The sequence below is a fragment of the Thunnus albacares genome, chromosome 12 (assembly GCF_914725855.1).
Source record: "Thunnus albacares chromosome 12, fThuAlb1.1, whole genome shotgun sequence".
Lineage (NCBI taxonomy): Eukaryota > Metazoa > Chordata > Actinopteri > Scombriformes > Scombridae > Thunnus > Thunnus albacares.
In genome coordinates, this window is record NC_058117.1 from 18,847,085 (window position 1) to 18,863,948 (window position 16,864).

At 39.0% G+C, this 16,864-nt stretch overlaps 2 protein-coding genes across 2 annotated transcripts; one reads left to right on the plus strand and one right to left on the minus strand.

Moving 5' to 3' along the window:
• Nucleotides 1-1,701: 1,701 nt before the first annotated feature.
• Nucleotides 1,702-8,027, plus strand: thoc1 (THO complex 1). Its single transcript, XM_044367939.1, has 21 exons — nucleotides 1,702-1,812; nucleotides 2,040-2,113; nucleotides 2,201-2,261; nucleotides 2,940-3,009; nucleotides 3,853-3,971; nucleotides 4,071-4,119; nucleotides 4,212-4,307; nucleotides 4,413-4,495; nucleotides 4,588-4,661; nucleotides 4,758-4,866; nucleotides 4,971-5,105; nucleotides 5,274-5,374; nucleotides 5,503-5,569; nucleotides 5,876-5,926; nucleotides 6,129-6,199; nucleotides 6,319-6,414; nucleotides 6,672-6,737; nucleotides 6,828-6,911; nucleotides 7,026-7,173; nucleotides 7,278-7,359; nucleotides 7,570-8,027. Exons 1-21 carry the CDS (start codon nucleotides 1,765-1,767, stop codon nucleotides 7,845-7,847), a joined length of 1,962 nt encoding a protein of 653 aa, XP_044223874.1. The 5' UTR covers nucleotides 1,702-1,764; the 3' UTR covers nucleotides 7,848-8,027.
• An 843-nt stretch (nucleotides 8,028-8,870) lies between these two features.
• Nucleotides 8,871-16,267, minus strand: usp14 (ubiquitin specific peptidase 14 (tRNA-guanine transglycosylase)). The gene is made up of 16 exons (XM_044367940.1): nucleotides 16,074-16,267; nucleotides 15,081-15,226; nucleotides 14,110-14,142; nucleotides 13,889-13,993; nucleotides 13,268-13,371; nucleotides 13,063-13,121; nucleotides 12,819-12,949; nucleotides 12,628-12,708; nucleotides 12,428-12,510; nucleotides 12,119-12,233; nucleotides 11,844-11,909; nucleotides 11,636-11,728; nucleotides 11,411-11,539; nucleotides 11,223-11,283; nucleotides 9,230-9,337; nucleotides 8,871-9,126 (listed from the first exon to the last, which is right to left on the minus strand). The coding sequence occupies exons 1-16, from the start codon at nucleotides 16,087-16,089 to the stop codon at nucleotides 8,981-8,983; spliced, it is 1,476 nt and encodes a 491-aa protein (XP_044223875.1). The 5' UTR covers nucleotides 16,090-16,267; the 3' UTR covers nucleotides 8,871-8,980.
• Nucleotides 16,268-16,864: the final 597 nt, after the last annotated feature.

Genomic DNA, 16,864 nt, shown 5'->3' on the forward strand with positions numbered 1-16,864 from the left:
ACCACTGAATGCCAGTGATAACTTTGGCCCTGTCCTGAACACCTAACTTTAAGTTAAGGACACATGCAACATACCTGTATGACCACCAATTACTTTTGGAGACAGTAATCATCCAAATTGACAAATATGGATCATGAGAACAACTGTGATGAACATAAATCAGATAGTTTCTGAGAGATTTCAGTGAAGTTTTTAAAACAAATTTATGGACTGAGGCCAATAAAATAGACACACGTTATACCACCATCTACATGTTCATATAATGTAAAATATTACAGGGATCATCATCAGAAGATGGTGGATTTCAGGTTCATCCGACCATTGTACATTTTACCACCTGTTCACTCACAATCAATTTGTTTTCATGTGTGCAAACAGAGCAACTGATCTGATGGCTTTAACTATTGTGGACATAAATAGTGTGCAACACTGCCGCCCTCTGGCCTGAACTGGATTAAGTCCTGCATGGACTGAAGGCCACAATAATATCTTGATTAGTCTGGCCTAAATATCAGAATGAAGCTGAATTTTCCAAAAACAATATCCTCTTCTATTTCACTGAAGACTGCCAGGCAATCGTATAGAGAGAACAGGTTCAGTTGTAACCTTTCAACATAAAATGTGAAGTTATATGTTTGAATATCATCACTCATCCCCCTTATACTCAGCTCAATGCCCTGCTTGAAAATCAAGACATGATGGGTTCACACATTTTTGATTTTAAAGATATGCTTTTGAAATATATATCCTCATGTATTGTGTATTTTTTTGCGACTTGTATATATTTGGTTACTTTTTCCAGTTTACAATCTGATGTGGTCAGAGGTGCTCAGATTATATACCGCTGTTGTACCATGGCTGAACTTCAACTGTAATATCACATACAACTGAGTTAAAACATTTTTGTTTTTTCTCAGCCAAGTAAAATAATAAAAATAAGAAAGAAAAAAGAAAAAGAAAAAATAAATAAAATAATTTCTCCTTTTTATTGTTTTCATTCTTTAAATTACTGAGCACAGTTTATTGTGTTTTATTATTTTAGGAATAGTGTATAGTCTAAGCACTAGTAGTATAATAGTGTATTTGTGTATGTGTCTGTTTGGAGTCATGTACATAATGGAGATTATGTACCGTTGTATTTTTCTATATGAAGCTGTAGTCAACACTTGAGCCCAAGACAAATTTCCCCTCTGGGACAGTAAAGTATGTCTTATCTTATCTTAAATTTGAGATCTAATTGTGATCTAAATAAAATAGATTATTACTGAGCAAAATAATGCATCAGTGAAAATATTTGTAGAGGTGTAACATTTAATTACTTGGATCGAACATTGATTTTTCAAATATATACTATTCAGAAACAAAATGCATCTAACTATTTACAGACATAATATAGTAGAGTTTGTATAGTTATATGATATAGTATATAATAATAACAATGTTACAGCTGACCAGGGGCACTTTATTAGTTTGATACTTTGAAGGTAGCATGTATCGCAAAAATGTAAAAACTATCAATACCTGTTTTTTGTTGTTGTTGTTGCTGTTATTTCTAATATTTGTATGAAGTGTAACCACCCTCCCCGATCAGAGGGGTTTTCTCCTTCTGCAAACCGCAAGATTATTTTTTTTATATTTTGGATATCATGATTTTGTGGAAGAAAAATTGTTTAATTGTTTTATATGTCAATAAAGAAAGAGAAACAAAAACAACGAAGAAACCGGAAGACGTCTGGCGTCAGTTCCGGTCACAGAGGTGTAAAGATGTCGCCGTCCTTATTTAAGTTTGTCGACGCTAAAGACAAATTTACGGTGAGAAATCACTGAATTGCCTTGTTATTGAATCACATGTTAATGAATACTGTATGTAGTGACAACAATACCTGCTAGATAGCAGCCTTATCACTGCAAGTCACTGTTTTGTCTTGTTCTGTTATTATAACTGTTAGCAGTTGCTAGCTAACGCTAACGCTAACGTACCCAACGACGTCTTCTCTCTCAAATGAAATGTTTTCTTCTTCCCTCTCACTCGCCCGCAGGCTTCTACCATACAAGCCCTGGCTGGTAAAAACAGCAAACCTATAATAACTGCTTTCAATCAGATCCTTGGGAAGTAAGTAACACTATTTTATTTGGATAGACGTTAGTTAAACACAACATGCAGGCTAGCTTTGACTTGACTGATGTGTGTGTGTTACAGTGAGACGGAAAAGAAGAGCACACTTGACCAGGCTCTGAGGGGGGTCCTTGGTGATCAGATTGTGAGTTAAATAGCGGTCATCCAACGATGAAGTTAGCTTTTGAAACTGGGTTAAAGGGAAAAGTAAGGGAAACATAAATAAAGATATTTAGCGGCCGATTCTGTTTTTTTTCGCCACTTTCACCATTTTAGATATCGCAGGAGAAACCTTAACGCTGTTTAAACCCACTTTCAGATCTGTTAAACCTTTATCTTATTTGTGAAAACTCAAAAAAGGGCGATTTCACTGATATTTTTCCATCCAGAACACATCAGACCAGGTCCAGATCAAAAACCACTATAATTCGATCTGTCAAATCTTGATAATGATAATCTAGTCCAGATTTGACGAGTCTAAGTATAGTGGTTTTTGATCGGGATCTGGTCTAATGCGGTCTGGATGGAGAAATATTTTCAGTTTCCATAAGCAAAATAAAGGTTTTTCAAATCTGAAAGTGGATTTAAACAGTGTTAAGGCTTTTGCTACAATGTCTCACACTTTTTCAGAGGTGTAAGTGGTGAAAGAACAGAGAAACAGCTGCTTAATATCATTATTAATGTTCCCCTTAACTTTCCCCTTTAAGCCCAAATCAGAAGCTAACTTCAGCATTGTCTCTAGAGCTTGGTTTAACAAACCTCAGTAATTTCATTAGACTGTTGCTGGTTTATGAAAGCCTGATGTTAATGTTTTTCTCTGCAGGTTGAGCAGAAGGCGAGCTGTGATGACTATCTGTCTCTCATCTACCTGAGTATAGATGCCGTTACAGAGGGTATGTTGACTTAAAAGGCTGACATCAGCCAGTGAAAGATTTGTCTTGATACGTTATAATACACATAATATGCTGTCACACTTCTGAAAGGTTAACTCAGGCACTGTGCAATAACCCTGTAACACTGTACTACCAACTATACCTACAAATTATACGTATTTATTTTAGGTTAATATACAAAATGTTCAATACATTTCAGTCATTACTGTATATTGAACAGGCTGTGTATACTGTACACAACCACCTACCAAGATCCGAGAGGTTTTATTGTTACATGCAGAACAGCACAACACAGCAGATGGCAGCATTGAAAGCAGTGAAATTTGGCTTCTTCAAGCTAGATCAAGCTAGCTTCCAATTAGAGTACAAACGAAAATGAAATAAGAGACATTAAAAGCTTCCTGTACAAAACTTCTACCCACAAATGTCATCATTAAGAGATTCCTTTTGAAAAGTCCCACAGATACTAACTCTTCTATGCACATGGCCTCTGACTTCCAATCAAGTTTTAAAACTGAAGTATTATTCTTAAAATGTTCAGTTGTCCTTCCTTCAACCAGCCCCTACTGGTCTCTTTTACACTTTTTTTCCTTGTCACTTAAGATCTGGTCAGCCTTGTGTTGTTGCAAGGAAATAAGGTTGGGAACTTTTTTGACTTATGTAGGGAAACTGAGAATACTGTACAATTCTGTGCATGTTCCTACATGTTGCATGCGGTTTGGTGTGAATGTTATTCTCTACACATACACCAATGAGGCCTTTTATCACTCATCAGCTATTTATGGTTAATAATACAAATATGTCATTAATGTGGTGATCAAGCCTTTACTTCTCTCTGTGCAGGTATCTGCTCTGCTACGACTCCTTTCCTTCTGCTGGGAGATGTACTGGACAGTCTTCCTCTTGACCAGTGTGACAAAATCTTCTCCTTTGTCGAGGAGAATGTCTCCACCTGGAAATCGGTAAATAAGCTGCAGCCTCTCAGTAAAGTCAATTGAAGTCTTTATCCAGCATAATCTAGATCATTTGATCACTGTACCTGTACTCTCCGTTTCTCCCAGAACTCCTTTTATACTGCCGGGAAGAACTATTTGTTGAGGATGTGTAACGGTAAGGATAAAATCTCATTCTTGTTAGTGATGTGTAAGATTTTTTTATGTTTAAAAGGCAAAGCTGTTTGTGACACTTTTTTCACCTTGTAGATCTTTTAAGGAGGCTTTCCAAGTCTCAGAATACTGTATTCTGCGGGCGAATCCAGCTTTTCCTGGCACGTCTTTTCCCCCTGTCTGAAAAATCAGGTAAGAGCAGCAATAAGACAATATAAACCTGTTAAGGATGCAGTTTACAACGTTCCTCGGCTCCTCCGATGACTCCTTTTTATACCTTTTTTATGTTTATTCCAGGTCTCAATCTACAGAGCCAGTTCAACCTGGACAACATCACGGTATTCAACAAAAATGAACAAGAAAGTACTCTTGGACAAAAGGTAAGGTGTTGCCATGTGCTAATGTTTGCATGTATTTTGAAATTAAATTTAAATTTCAGTTACATTGTAATTGTCCGTTCTATGTTTTATAGCACACAGAAGAAAAGGAAGAAGGTATGGAAGTAGAGGAAGGAGAAATGGGAGAAGAGGATTTACCTGCACCATGGTAAGTAGCTCTAACGCTCGTCCCTGTTCTTTTATTTAAATGACAGAGTTTCTTTATTCAGTTTTTAAGTTAATTTAAAATAAAATTTCATTTCAGCTCCATCCCGATTGACTACAACTTGTACAGAAAGTTCTGGACACTGCAGGACTACTTCAGAAACCCTGTGCAGTGTTACGATAAATTCTCATGGATGACATTCCTCAAGGTAATGCACCTCAGAACAGTTTGCCCTTGCCCCGTTACTGTCAAATCATAGCAAAAAAGCAAAGTAGAGCATTATCAATCTGAATTTCCTTTTGTCTTGTACAGTACTCAGATGAGACCTTGGCAGTATTCAAGAGCTTCAAGCTGGATGACATGCAGGCCTCTAAAAGAAAGCTAGAGGAGCTGAGAGCATCTGGAAGAGAACATGTCTACTTTGCCAAGTTCCTAACAAGCGAGAAGGTGAGAAAACCTGAAGCTGAACGAGACAATCAATTCCACTCTGAGTGAGAGTATGATGTTGTCAAGACTATTTTCTGAACCATTTAAAGATAAGATATGATATTTGATAACCTGAAGATATGGGTTAGACATTACCTCACTTCCTTTTCTTTTACTCTTCATCTCCAGCTGATGGACTTGCAGCTCAGCGACAGCAACTTCAGGCGCCATATTCTACTTCAGTACCTCATCCTCTTCCAGTACCTGAAGGGTCAGGTGAAATTTAAAAGGTAAGTTTTGTCTTTGTTGAATAATCCAAAAACAATTTCCATTTGTGTAAAAACAAGTGAGAAATTGTAAATAATGAATTTGTCAGGTGTGGGAGTTTAATATTTAGTGTGTATTTGTCTTCTCACAGCTCCAGCTGCATTCTGAACGATGACCAGACCACATGGATTGAAGAGACAACTAAACTGGTTTACCAGGTCAGTCAATAAGAAGTTAGTTGAACCATTATAGACACACTTAAAGGGTCAGTTCACAGAAATCAATGTGATTTTAGTACATATCTGCTACTGTATAGCATTATTATAACATTTGAAACTTGTACATGTTGACAAGGTATGATACATGGTACATAAATACAAAATTATCACAGGTTACGATGTATTATGCGTTTTGAATTTTGTTTATAAGTGTACTTCTCCTTGAAATATATGATTCATTTAAAAATGAAAATGGTCTAATGGAGAAAAACAAACCTGTTTGAACATGTAACTGTTCTCTTGTAGCTACTGAGAGAGATCCCTCCTGATGGGGACAAGTTTGCCACAATGGTTGAGGTAAGTTCAGTTTGTAGAAATACTGGTATTAAAGACACTCACATTATGTTATTTGTGTCAGAGTTTTGTCCTTTACTAGTCATGTCCAACAAAATTTACATACCTATTATGAATACGTAATATTGAAAGATTTTCATCATCATCATCTTCACCATTTAACTAACTACAAGACTTGGTGTCTCTTTAAATTTCTTTTTGACAGCATATCCTCAACACAGAGGAAAACTGGAACGGTTGGAAAAACGAGGGATGCCCGAGCTTTGTGAAAGAACGGTACTTAATAGTGACGGCGGAACATTTTTGATTTTGTTGATCAATCCAGCTTATCCGGAGCAGGCTCGAAGGTTGCATGCCAAAGTGAGATTTTGTCCTACTTGTTTCCTCTTTAACAGGCCAGTCGATGACAAACCCAAGAGGCCCACCAGGAAAAGACAAGCTCCTGAAGACTTCCTCGGAAAAGGACCTGACCGCAAGATCTTCATGGGAAAGTAAGGAACCTAATACTGGAGAGAGTCTTTTTAAAAAGAAAATCCCAGGTTTGAATCCTGTAATCCTGCTAAATTTAGTAGTGAAACTGTGCCAGCATTGTTCTGTGCAGACCCTGTTTTGAGCACAACATGGGGGAGGGGGCGGCAAATAAAGACAGGTCTGGGAATCAATAGTAGAATGTGACCGAAACTATAAAAATACACCACCTCCAGTGGAGTTTATTTCTATTTTTCAAGCTTCACTGTGTTTTTATTAGTGACGAGTTGACTCGACTGTGGAACCTGAACCAAGACAACATGGAGGCCTGCAAGTCAGACAGCAGGTAAGTGGTTCAGAACACAAGCAGATTGTTTCCTACTACAATTGTAAACCATCATTTTTTAGTTTTTCACATTTGTTGTCTTACTTTCAGGGAGTTTATGCCATCCCTGGATGAATTCTTTGCAGAGGCCATTGAACAGGCCGACCCTGCTAACATGGTGGAGGAGGAGTACAAGTAAGTTTGTGCTTAAACATGTCCTGTCAAAACCTTCAAGCCAGTTACCTAAATGGCTTCATTTCCAGTCCCGTTTTTTCTGAGTTTTCAGTGTCTTTCTGTAAATCTGTTCAGGGTTGTGCGGAACCCAAACTACGGTTGGCGTGCTCTGAGGCTGCTGTCCAGGAGAAGTCCGCACTTCTTTCAACCGACAAACCAGAAGTTCAAGAGCCTGGCGGACTATTTAGACAGCATGGTTAGCAAACTGGCCAAAGAACTGCCGGTGAGGATGTGTTTTTTTAACTTTAAAAAACAGTATTCGTAATGACTAAAAAGTCTGCGTGACGCACAAACACTGACATCGAGATTTTCGTTCCCTACGTGCAGAAGGATATCCCTTCTGAAGAGATCAAGACGGGTGAAGAAGATGACGACAACGGAGACAATCTTCTCAAAGAGAGCAATGACAGTGAGTTTGAACAGACGCTTATTAAACACAATACCTCTCACGTCCCCCTATATACCTCTAGCGTGCAACAACACATCCAGCCTCCCCAACCCAACTTGACCTCTGTATTTTTTTCATGTTCTAGTACGGATGATTAATCACCTTATCCTCCATGTTACCACGAATTTCCATTCCAGTCTATTCATATCCTCCCTATTGTCTTTCTCCCAGGTCCAAGCATACAGAGCAAGCTTGTGACAAACCAGCAGATGGATGACATAGCGGCCAAACTTGGCACTCAGTGGAGGACGTTAGCCACTCATCTAGAGATGAAGGCGGCGGAGGTGCGTGAGATCGAAACAGACAGCGAAGATGTCGACATGCAGGCCAAGCTGCTGCTGGTTGCCTGGCAGGACAGAGAGGGAACACAAGCTACTGTGGAGAACCTGGTCTCGGCTCTCAACGCTGCTGGATTCTCCCAGATTGCAGACGGCCTCAGTGAGGCTTGAATTAGATAATCCGTTACTTTTAAATACTCAGTACCTTCATTACGTTGTTGCAGCATTCTTTCATACCAAAAACACTTGGAGACTTAATTTTTTTGTATGTAGTAAAAGTTGAAATCCATGTTTTTTTCACTGTAGAAAATTCAATAAATGTTTTTTCTAATAAAAATGTTTGTAAGAGGACTTCAACCACACGCTCACATTAAAGAATCTCACATTTTGGTATACAGTTTATTTTCACCACCTATGAAAAGCGATCAGTCAATAACTTATTACAGAGTGATGGTTAGGTCTTACACATTGTGGCAGGATGATCAAGGAAACCTGCGCAGAGAAACAAAGTGAAGCATAGCATTTAAAAGTATTGATGTCAGATTTTGAAATCAAGCGTCAACAACGACAATGGTCAAGGCTTGTCGAGTAAACTGTCACGGTTGAATCTCAAGTCTTTATTTAACTGCACACAGTTCACCACAAGGGCAACCTGTTCTGACCTAGCTCCTCACACACTTCCCTCAAAAGAGCATTAGTGAAGTTTTCTCATCTGTCGATACATTAGAGAACAATTCCAGGAGATGGTGCAAGCCAAGCACTTAACAAAAGACCTGAGATTGAACCCAAATTTCCCAGAAGTCCAACAGGTGAACAAGGGCAAGTCTTTACAGTGTTAAGTGGAAATCTCCATAATACATCTGAGAAGATACAAGCCAGAATGTCAAGGACAAAAGCTTGGCTAGGCATTTTTTTTTATAAGTTGAATACGTGACTAAAGAGAAATACTTTGCTTTAATGATATGAGCACCTTATCAAAGGCTTTAAAAAATATACAATGTGTATAAAACATTTACTGAAACTGCAGAGCTAGACTTAAAAACCTCTTTCAAGGATCCAGTCCAGAGATTGCTTCTCGTCATATCTCCATTTTCAAAGCCCACTATTGTTGAATATTTAACACCATTTGACAGATTGATTTACAAGCATCCATGTTGGTTACAAAAAACAAACAAAAAAAAAATTAAGGTCATCAAATTTTTAAAGACACCAGTTTTATTGCACATCTATGCAGACAGTGCTTGGAAATGGCAATTTGTATGTGTGTTGGATGACGTCTTTGTCTTCTAGGAAATCTTCCACAGCTACTGTTCCTCTTCAAGTATTTCCAGCCGCCGGGGGCCGTACAGTAGAACGTATGCTATATGCCAGTCTCCGCCGCCGGACAGTCGCAGGATATCCTCTGGAGACACCACACTCACCTTGTCATCATCAAACTTGACCCACTCATCTGTCAAAGAGAAATCAAAGGGAAGAGAGGAAACATTAAGTTCCTGAACATCTGTCATGACACAATGCTAATATGCCTAATAATGTGAGACAACTGTAGTTACCTTCTTTCCTTTTGACCCATCCTACATAGTGACCTGATGAGCTAGAGCGGCCTTGATGTGTCAGCACGCCTTGCAGGTCGTAGTAGCCGCTGTTGTTGGAACCAAGGTCTGCAGGAAAAAAGGGTGTTATAATTCCTTCAAATGTCTTGTTTTGTCCAACCAACAATCCAAAATCCAAAGATATTCAGTTTACTATCATGTATGACACATTAAAATTTAAAATCCTCACATTTGAGGACTTGCAACCGCAATTTTTTTTCTTCTTCCTTAAAAAAAAGTGACTCATGATGATTCGATTATTAAAATAGTAGATAGCGGTTGAGTGAGACTTAATGAAGAGAGCGAGTGGCACTGGCGAGAACAAAGCCATGAATCAGATAAATAAAACATTATTTTCTGATTGTCTCACAGCAGTTACGTTCTAAAGCAGAAATAAACATGCTCACACAACCGTGAACCGTTCAACCATTTGTGTGAATGTAGAGCTTCATCCTGTCTGCTGTAGCCTCTGTGCTCTGCATGTGTGTAGTTCAGCCCCACCCAGAGGACAGCAACGGAGACATCGATGTAACCTGGTCGCTACACTACGAGTCCTGACCTCACACCCTGCGCGCTGTTATTGGCTGGGGGCTATACACCCACTGCCCAAAGGTTGAAACCCAGAAGCGCCCCCAACACAGCAAAATAATAAGACAATACGAAAATACAGGCAGAGGGCAGAGTCTCTGCAGATAAATACACGGCCACACACTTCTAGCGGGTCATAAGTGATGATTGAGAGGGATTATTTTGTGTGAGTTGCTATCTGCTTTTTCTACAATATATTTATCAATGAATTACTGTTAGACATTGGTTACAAATGCTAAAATCTAAACACAAGCCGTTTCATGGATCTGGAGCCAAAAAACCTGGTGCCAAATGCATACAACTCTGTATTTTCATGACTAAAACTGTGTGTATACACAAAGCCAGAAATATGCGTATGCATTCTTTTTGTCAAATTTATGAGGCTGTGCGTTCACATGGTTCTGTTTTGTACATCTCAGTCATTTAGGAACTGGGCGCATGTGCACAAGCCTCATTTTCACTTCCACAATTAGCCATTAATGGATGAAGACACACCCTAAACTAGCTGTTTCCATATCAACATGATGGTCTGCCGCACCAGTCTGTACAGCTATCAATGAAAGAAACTGGAAAGAAAAGTGCTGTTTCACTGATTGTGTTGCACTGGCGAGGTTCTCAAACAGCAGAACAGCTGTCATTATGGACAACCGTTAAGAACAGCTGTATAGCTCTTCATAGCGTCCATATCGTTAATTCATCACATGGACTGTAAACCATCGTTAGCAGTGATATCTCAGTAATGTAATCATAGTTTGCAGCACTCATATCTAAACCGACTTTACAAAGTGTAACACAACTAAGCATAAAATAAAAAATATTAACAGCAAAATGAAATGTTGACTCTTGTGTAAATTCAAAGAATGATAAAATTAATCACACAAAGTAATTAATCAATGTCACCTTAATAAATGCATCTTTGATTGGCATTTTACAAATCTCTGTGTAAATGCAAAAAAAAAAATCACACTGCAATCACCGCAGCTGGTCATCAACCTAAACAATGTTTTACTAAAACATTCCACCTTTTAGCTTAAACTTCATCTCTAACACATCACATCGCCCTCAGTTCACTTTAGAAAAACATGTGTACGCCTGGTCTGAAGAATGTGAGAGGTGCACACATTCTGTGTTTATAAATACCAGGTTATGTGCAGGAAATGGCGTATGCATGGTTTATGCATCTGGCCCCTGATGTTGACTTTTCATATTTTAGAGAGAGAAAATAAATTTGCTTCTAACAATCTCTACTATTGATGTTAAAATATATCATCGCATTTTACATTTAGCCAGTTATGAAAAAAAGATGACAGATCTTTTTGAAAGTGCTTAAGTGTGTGGTGGATGTCAGTGACATGCAACAACATACCTTCAGGGAATGAGAAAGGCTCGTGCTTCACCTCTTTCACTGCACCTGGCTTTTTCACCGGCTATACAATTTTAAAAAAAAAAAAGAAAAAAAAAAGTGAGTTGTTGTACAGAAATGTAAATTATACTAAACATCCACATGAGAGCTTGTATACTGCAAAAGAAAAAACAACTATAGATCAGTGTTACCTTCTGCTGCTGTTTCTCTAGCTTCATGTCCTCGATCTCCTTAAACTTTGACCTGACTGGCAGCATTTTCTCCTGGAGCTCTGGGGTGCACAGCTCATAGACATCCAGCATGAGTGGGAACTTGACATCCTATAATATGGACAATGTTGTTTCAGACTAAGCATCCGGTGACCTTTTAAAATGAACCTTAGTACAAATGAGAAATGACGGGGGCTCAAGACAAACCTTAAGGACTTTTGCATTGACAGACTCTTTCTCTTTGTAGAAAAAACGGACCATCTGAACAGTCAAGTAGGCAGGGAGACGGCTGAGTTTTGACTGGCGGGAAGTAAAGGGGAAGAAAAATTTTAAACAGAAGTTTGCAATTTTAGCAGTAGATAGACCATTTCTTTTAGTTGTGCAAGAGAAGTTACGGGGGGGAAAAAAAACTTACAGATTTTATGTACAGAGCATTTCTCTCCAAGGATGGAGACATTTTTGTTATTTCTTCCTGCAGTCTCTGGAGAAAGAAAAAAAAGGCAGAGACATGATTAGATCCCTGTTGCTATGGAGACAAACTAACCATGTGCCAGTTGTTCATATGTTCACTCAGACTTGACCTGGACAAGCATCCAAGTATAGTTTTAAATATCCGAGAAACCTAAAGGTGCATGACAGCTTATTAAGTCCTCTGCCTGAAGAAAATACTTTTTTTGGTCTGATACATACTAGCCTTAGTCCTGTTGCAAGGTATTTGACTTCTTGGTTGATGAAGCAACTGAGCTGGAGCTGGCTTTCTTTGCCCTTGATTGGCTCCTCCTCCTCGGACTCTGTGCATTTCATACTTAACAGAAGAGTTAAGAAAAACTTGGCAGAGTTACGCCACACTGCTGGGAGACCTTCACTGGGTCATTTGAACACAACTATGGCACTGCAAATTGCTCTCTGTGACTTAAATATTTATAGTCAGTCCCTACTATTCAAACAAAAAATAAAAAGTAGAGAGATGCAATTAACAAACACATGCTGCAAGGATACGTAGTTTCAAATTCTACGCCGAAATACTGGTCGATGAAATTCTTCTTCGCAGAGGCGGAGGCAGCTCCGCTCTCAGAGTCAGTCTAAACATCAAAAGACAAAAAGTAAAAATGGAGCATATTATTTTTCCTCAACTTATCAGATACATAATCATCCTTTCAGTATAAAACAAGTTTAAAAAAAAGAAGATTAGGGTTTACCTCCATGGGAGTCTCTGGCTCTAGTGGCTCCAACTTTTGCTGAAGAACTCTCATCATCTGCAGCCAGCACTCATTGGCATCCTGAGAGAACAAGAAAATAAGCAAACCAAGATGTGAGATGTTGAGTTGACATTTCATTCAAAGTCGTTGATAAATCTGTAAGGTGCGTATTGCAGTGAAGAGTTGCTTACCTGCTGGAGGTACTGTCCCTGATCTCCCTTCTCAGCAAACTGTGGAAAGGCCATGTGAAGGAACTGCAGCAAAATAATGGGTGGGAGGCTGGACGAGGTCTTGTCCATGGTCTCATATAAGTCACGAAGGGCTGAGGGTGCAAGGATACATGCACGTTAATTTTTGCATGCAATAGTAATAGCAAGTTTAAGACATATAATTTAAGACTGTATGATTTCAGCATCAGTCCATTATACCACATACCTGCTGTGATGTACTGTGATGGTGCATTTGCCCCTGAAGATCGCAGAGCACCTGAGTACCTGTAGAGGGAGACAGATGATTTTAGCTGGACCAAAGCCACAAACACAATGTAATACAAAAAGCAGGGAAAGTAAATCATTGAAGTATAAACCATCATAACATATTTATTGTATGCTAAGACCTAATATAAGCAGGAAAAACCCACCTTCTGAGAGCAGTTTTGAGCTCTGGCACAGAGCGCAGACACTGCACTGTGGCGTTCATGTAACAGGTGTTGCCCAAGTTTGTCAGCCCACAAGGTAGCTCCATCTGAAAATGACGAAGGGTTGGGTAAGTTCCAGGTTGCAAGTAACAGATTCGAGTGCTCCATCAAAAAAGCTGGCATCATCACTGGCACTCCAATCAGCTACTCTCATCCCCTTTAAAAACACAACTCTGCAATAAGGAGCTGACAATATCCTAACTGAGAGGAATCTGTAGACCAAACATCAGCACAGTATCAAGTGACACAGCAGTTTGTAATTGATATTGCACCTTGATTTTGGTGCACTCTTCCTCCTCAGTAAAAAAAATGTAAACACTGGCATAAATTCGTGACACCTTGCTGGCTGCAGCCTAATTTATAATGAGTACATTTCTCTCTGAGCCACACAAATGCTTCTTAAAAAAAACTTAGAAGGGAGATATATTGTATATTTGACTTATTAGGTTTTCTACTTGGTAAACATCACATAGAGCAAACCAGGTGGAAGTGGCCACGTCAGCACGGAAAGCAACAATCACCATATTTGTTTTAGACATGCTGGTAATTTTCAGGCTTACTCACCGCTGAGGCCAGCTGCTCCTCAGTCATGTCCTCTACAAACATGGGCCTGACAGCAGGCTCCTCAGGCAGGGCATCTGCTGAACCCATCATCAGCAGAGTCATCCCCTTAAAGAACAGAAATACACAGCAAATCACAAACACATTTGCTCTAACTGTTGGTATAGCTCTCTAAACAAAGAACTTCTCTTTATATGACTCCAAACTAGGCTTAAAATACTCACATTTTTCAGTTTAATGTTCCCCCATTCATCGTCCTAAAATGGAGATGAGACACTGATTAGATCCAGAAAAATAACTGTTAAAAAGGGTAAGGCAGGTGTTTTTCTGTATGTTACATAACAAGTCCCATGAAAAGACCAAAGCCAAAAATGCATTAGGCTGTCTTTCAGCCCCAATCCCTTTTATTCCAACTAAAAATGTAGAACAAATATATATATTAAAATAAGGCTTTTTTAATGATAGCTAGGCACAGACGTTTTTAGCAAAAACTACTCATACTGCATTTGTCTGGGAATATTCTCATCTGTAGATTAATCCACATTTGGTGCTCAACTGACTAATTAGGATGCCAAAATAAATTATAATTAATCCGCAGCTCCAGAAAAGAAAACGTGATTCCCAAACAAAACAACTCAATTTCTTTGTATACATTCCATGACCGAAAAGGAGCGGGGAGAAGAAAATCTTATTTTGCCTGCACCTTACTCAAAACATAAACAATAGAAACAGATGGGTATGTCAATAACAGATAAACAACATCAAATGCCATATACTATAATTCACCAACTAAGGAAAGCCATTACCTGTCAACTTCATACTGTTTAATTATTATTTCTTTAAACATTTGAACTCCACAGTTTGACGACACATACTGAAATACACATCTGCTTTCAGGTAGTCCATGCATACAATGTCCACGTACATCCTGATGAAGGAAAATGTCACACGGTGCAACAGTGTGACTCACTGAGATGTTTTAAATCGTTTTTGGACAATAGCACAGAGGAATATGCTGTTTCTGGGCTCAGGCTACGTAGACAATATTTGTTAGAACAATTCATTATTGATTTTGGTCTTTTTCATTGGATTTGCTGACGATCCCATCACGAAATAGAAAAATCGACACAACCCCTCAGTAACACAGAACCTAAAGTGCAATGATTTGTTGACATGCACTTGTTTACATGAGTACCTTCAGAGTGCCTCCCTTCACCATGACCTTCTGTCTGTCTGGCTGGACTCCTGTCAGAGCGAAGAGCTGAGCCTTGAAAACCATGGGTGGCTCCTCAGTGTTCAGCTCTACAGCATCAAACTTCTCTTTGCCCCATTTCACATTTACTGAAAAATTAAAAAAAAAAAACAGTACAAGATCATGTGTTAGCCTCCCAGGTTGTGACAAACATTAACAAACTGCTGCCATGTATGACACAGCATCTAGTCAGCTATCAGCCAATCCAACTGACTGTCGAGCTAAAGTGCAGGATAATAACATACATCCAGTTGTTTGGCTGCTGATTTTAAACAGCTGATTCGTCACAGTACTGTCATGCTAAAATGACAAATTAATGTCCTATATACATTCTTGGTGCCCAACTAGCTGCAACTGTTAGAAAAAAGCTTAGGAAGTGTACACTCATGATTTGGCTAGCTTTGATAGCCGTGCTAGTAGAGGCAGTGATTCAGTGCTTTTCAATACTTATACATATTTAGACATGCAAATAGCTCAAACTGAAACGGATACGACTATATTAAATGCGTAAAGTTGACAAACAGTGGCTTTTAAATAAGCAGTTAAACCGTCTTTGTTACAAACTGTTACTCGGCTAACCCAGCTAGCTGACAGTTAGCGACAGTAGCTGCTTTCTGGTTTGTGTCAGACGCCAGTTAGCGTTACGCAGCCAGCTCGGAAAAAAAACACACCTTAAAATCCTACAACCAACAGTGACACATTTAAAGCAGTGTATCAGTTTTGCGTGTTTCACTGTCTCTAAATATTGTGTTTTTGTAATAGCTCCACCAGTGGCCTAACAAGGCTGAGAGAGCTAACTGCATATTATGCTAAAGCTAACGAAGCTAACACGCTAAAATGTAATTTACGCTGCTTCACTAAAACACGTGTAAAGCTTCGTGTTTTTGTCACATTTCTCCATGGCAGTGAATTTGTTGTATTAAAATATCACCTTACCTGTAAACACCGGCATATTTGGCAACCTTTTATTTCCTCAACTCCTTTGTTTTTTCCTGTTTCAGTCCACCGGGGCGCGAATGAAGAGTTGGCTAGTTCTCAATCTGAACTTCATTCAAACAGAATGACGCTGCAACAACACGCTGAGAACTTATCGATGCGCTCCGACATCTGCTAGTCATCCTGGTGCAGCCAGACTATACACACCCTGATTCTCCCTGCTCAGCTCATTTACAGACACAAAATTTATGAGAGGCAGAGCTATTTTTAGGGTTCAAATCTCAAAGGGACAGAACCCCTCTGTATTTGTGCTAGATAATTATTCTTATTCTTATTCTTATTCTTATTCTTATTCTTATTCTTATTCTTATTCTTATTCTTATTCTTATTCTTATTATTTGTCTTCTGCTGCGGCTCAAATTGCCATGAGCTGGAATGAGCAAAAACCATGAAACATGGCCCAATAACTGGAAATTATGTGCATGTGCTTCCCCAGAAATATGAGCCCAATCGGCCAGATGGTGGCGCTGTAATTAAGGCCCAAAAATTCAAATTTTAGAAAGGCCACACAACCTATGTCTGATTGACTTGAAATTTCTCACACAAGTCCAGTTCAATGTGCTCTACAGAAAAAGCCTCTTGGACCATAATGGTGTGCCTCAGCCTGGGCATTGATTCTACAAGTTTCTGAACTCCACTGGAGGGATGAACATCATTCTTCCAAAAGATATTCCCTAATTTGGTGTTTTGATGATGGTGGTGGAGAGTGCTGTCTAACACGTCAGTCCAAA

What these genes read in the sequence shown, in the direction of transcription:
- thoc1 (XM_044367939.1), top strand. Translation starts at nt 1,765, where the DNA reads ATGTCGCCGTCCTTATTTAAGTTTGTCGACGCTAAAGACAAATTTACG. An exon ending in CATGGATGACATTCCTCAAG is followed by an intron (nt 4,867 to 4,970) that starts GTAATGCACCTC and finishes TGTCTTGTACAG; the next exon opens with TACTCAGATGAGACCTTGGC. An exon ending in AGTTTGCCACAATGGTTGAG is followed by an intron (nt 5,927 to 6,128) that starts GTAAGTTCAGTT and finishes TCTTTTTGACAG; the next exon opens with CATATCCTCAACACAGAGGA.
- usp14 (XM_044367940.1), bottom strand. An exon ending in GGAACATTAAACTGAAAAAT is followed by an intron (nt 13,994 to 14,109) that starts GTGAGTATTTTA and finishes CTGTTCTTTAAG; the next exon opens with GGGATGACTCTGCTGATGAT. An exon ending in TTGCAACAGGACTAAGGCTA is followed by an intron (nt 11,910 to 12,118) that starts GTATGTATCAGA and finishes TTCTTTCTCCAG; the next exon opens with AGACTGCAGGAAGAAATAAC.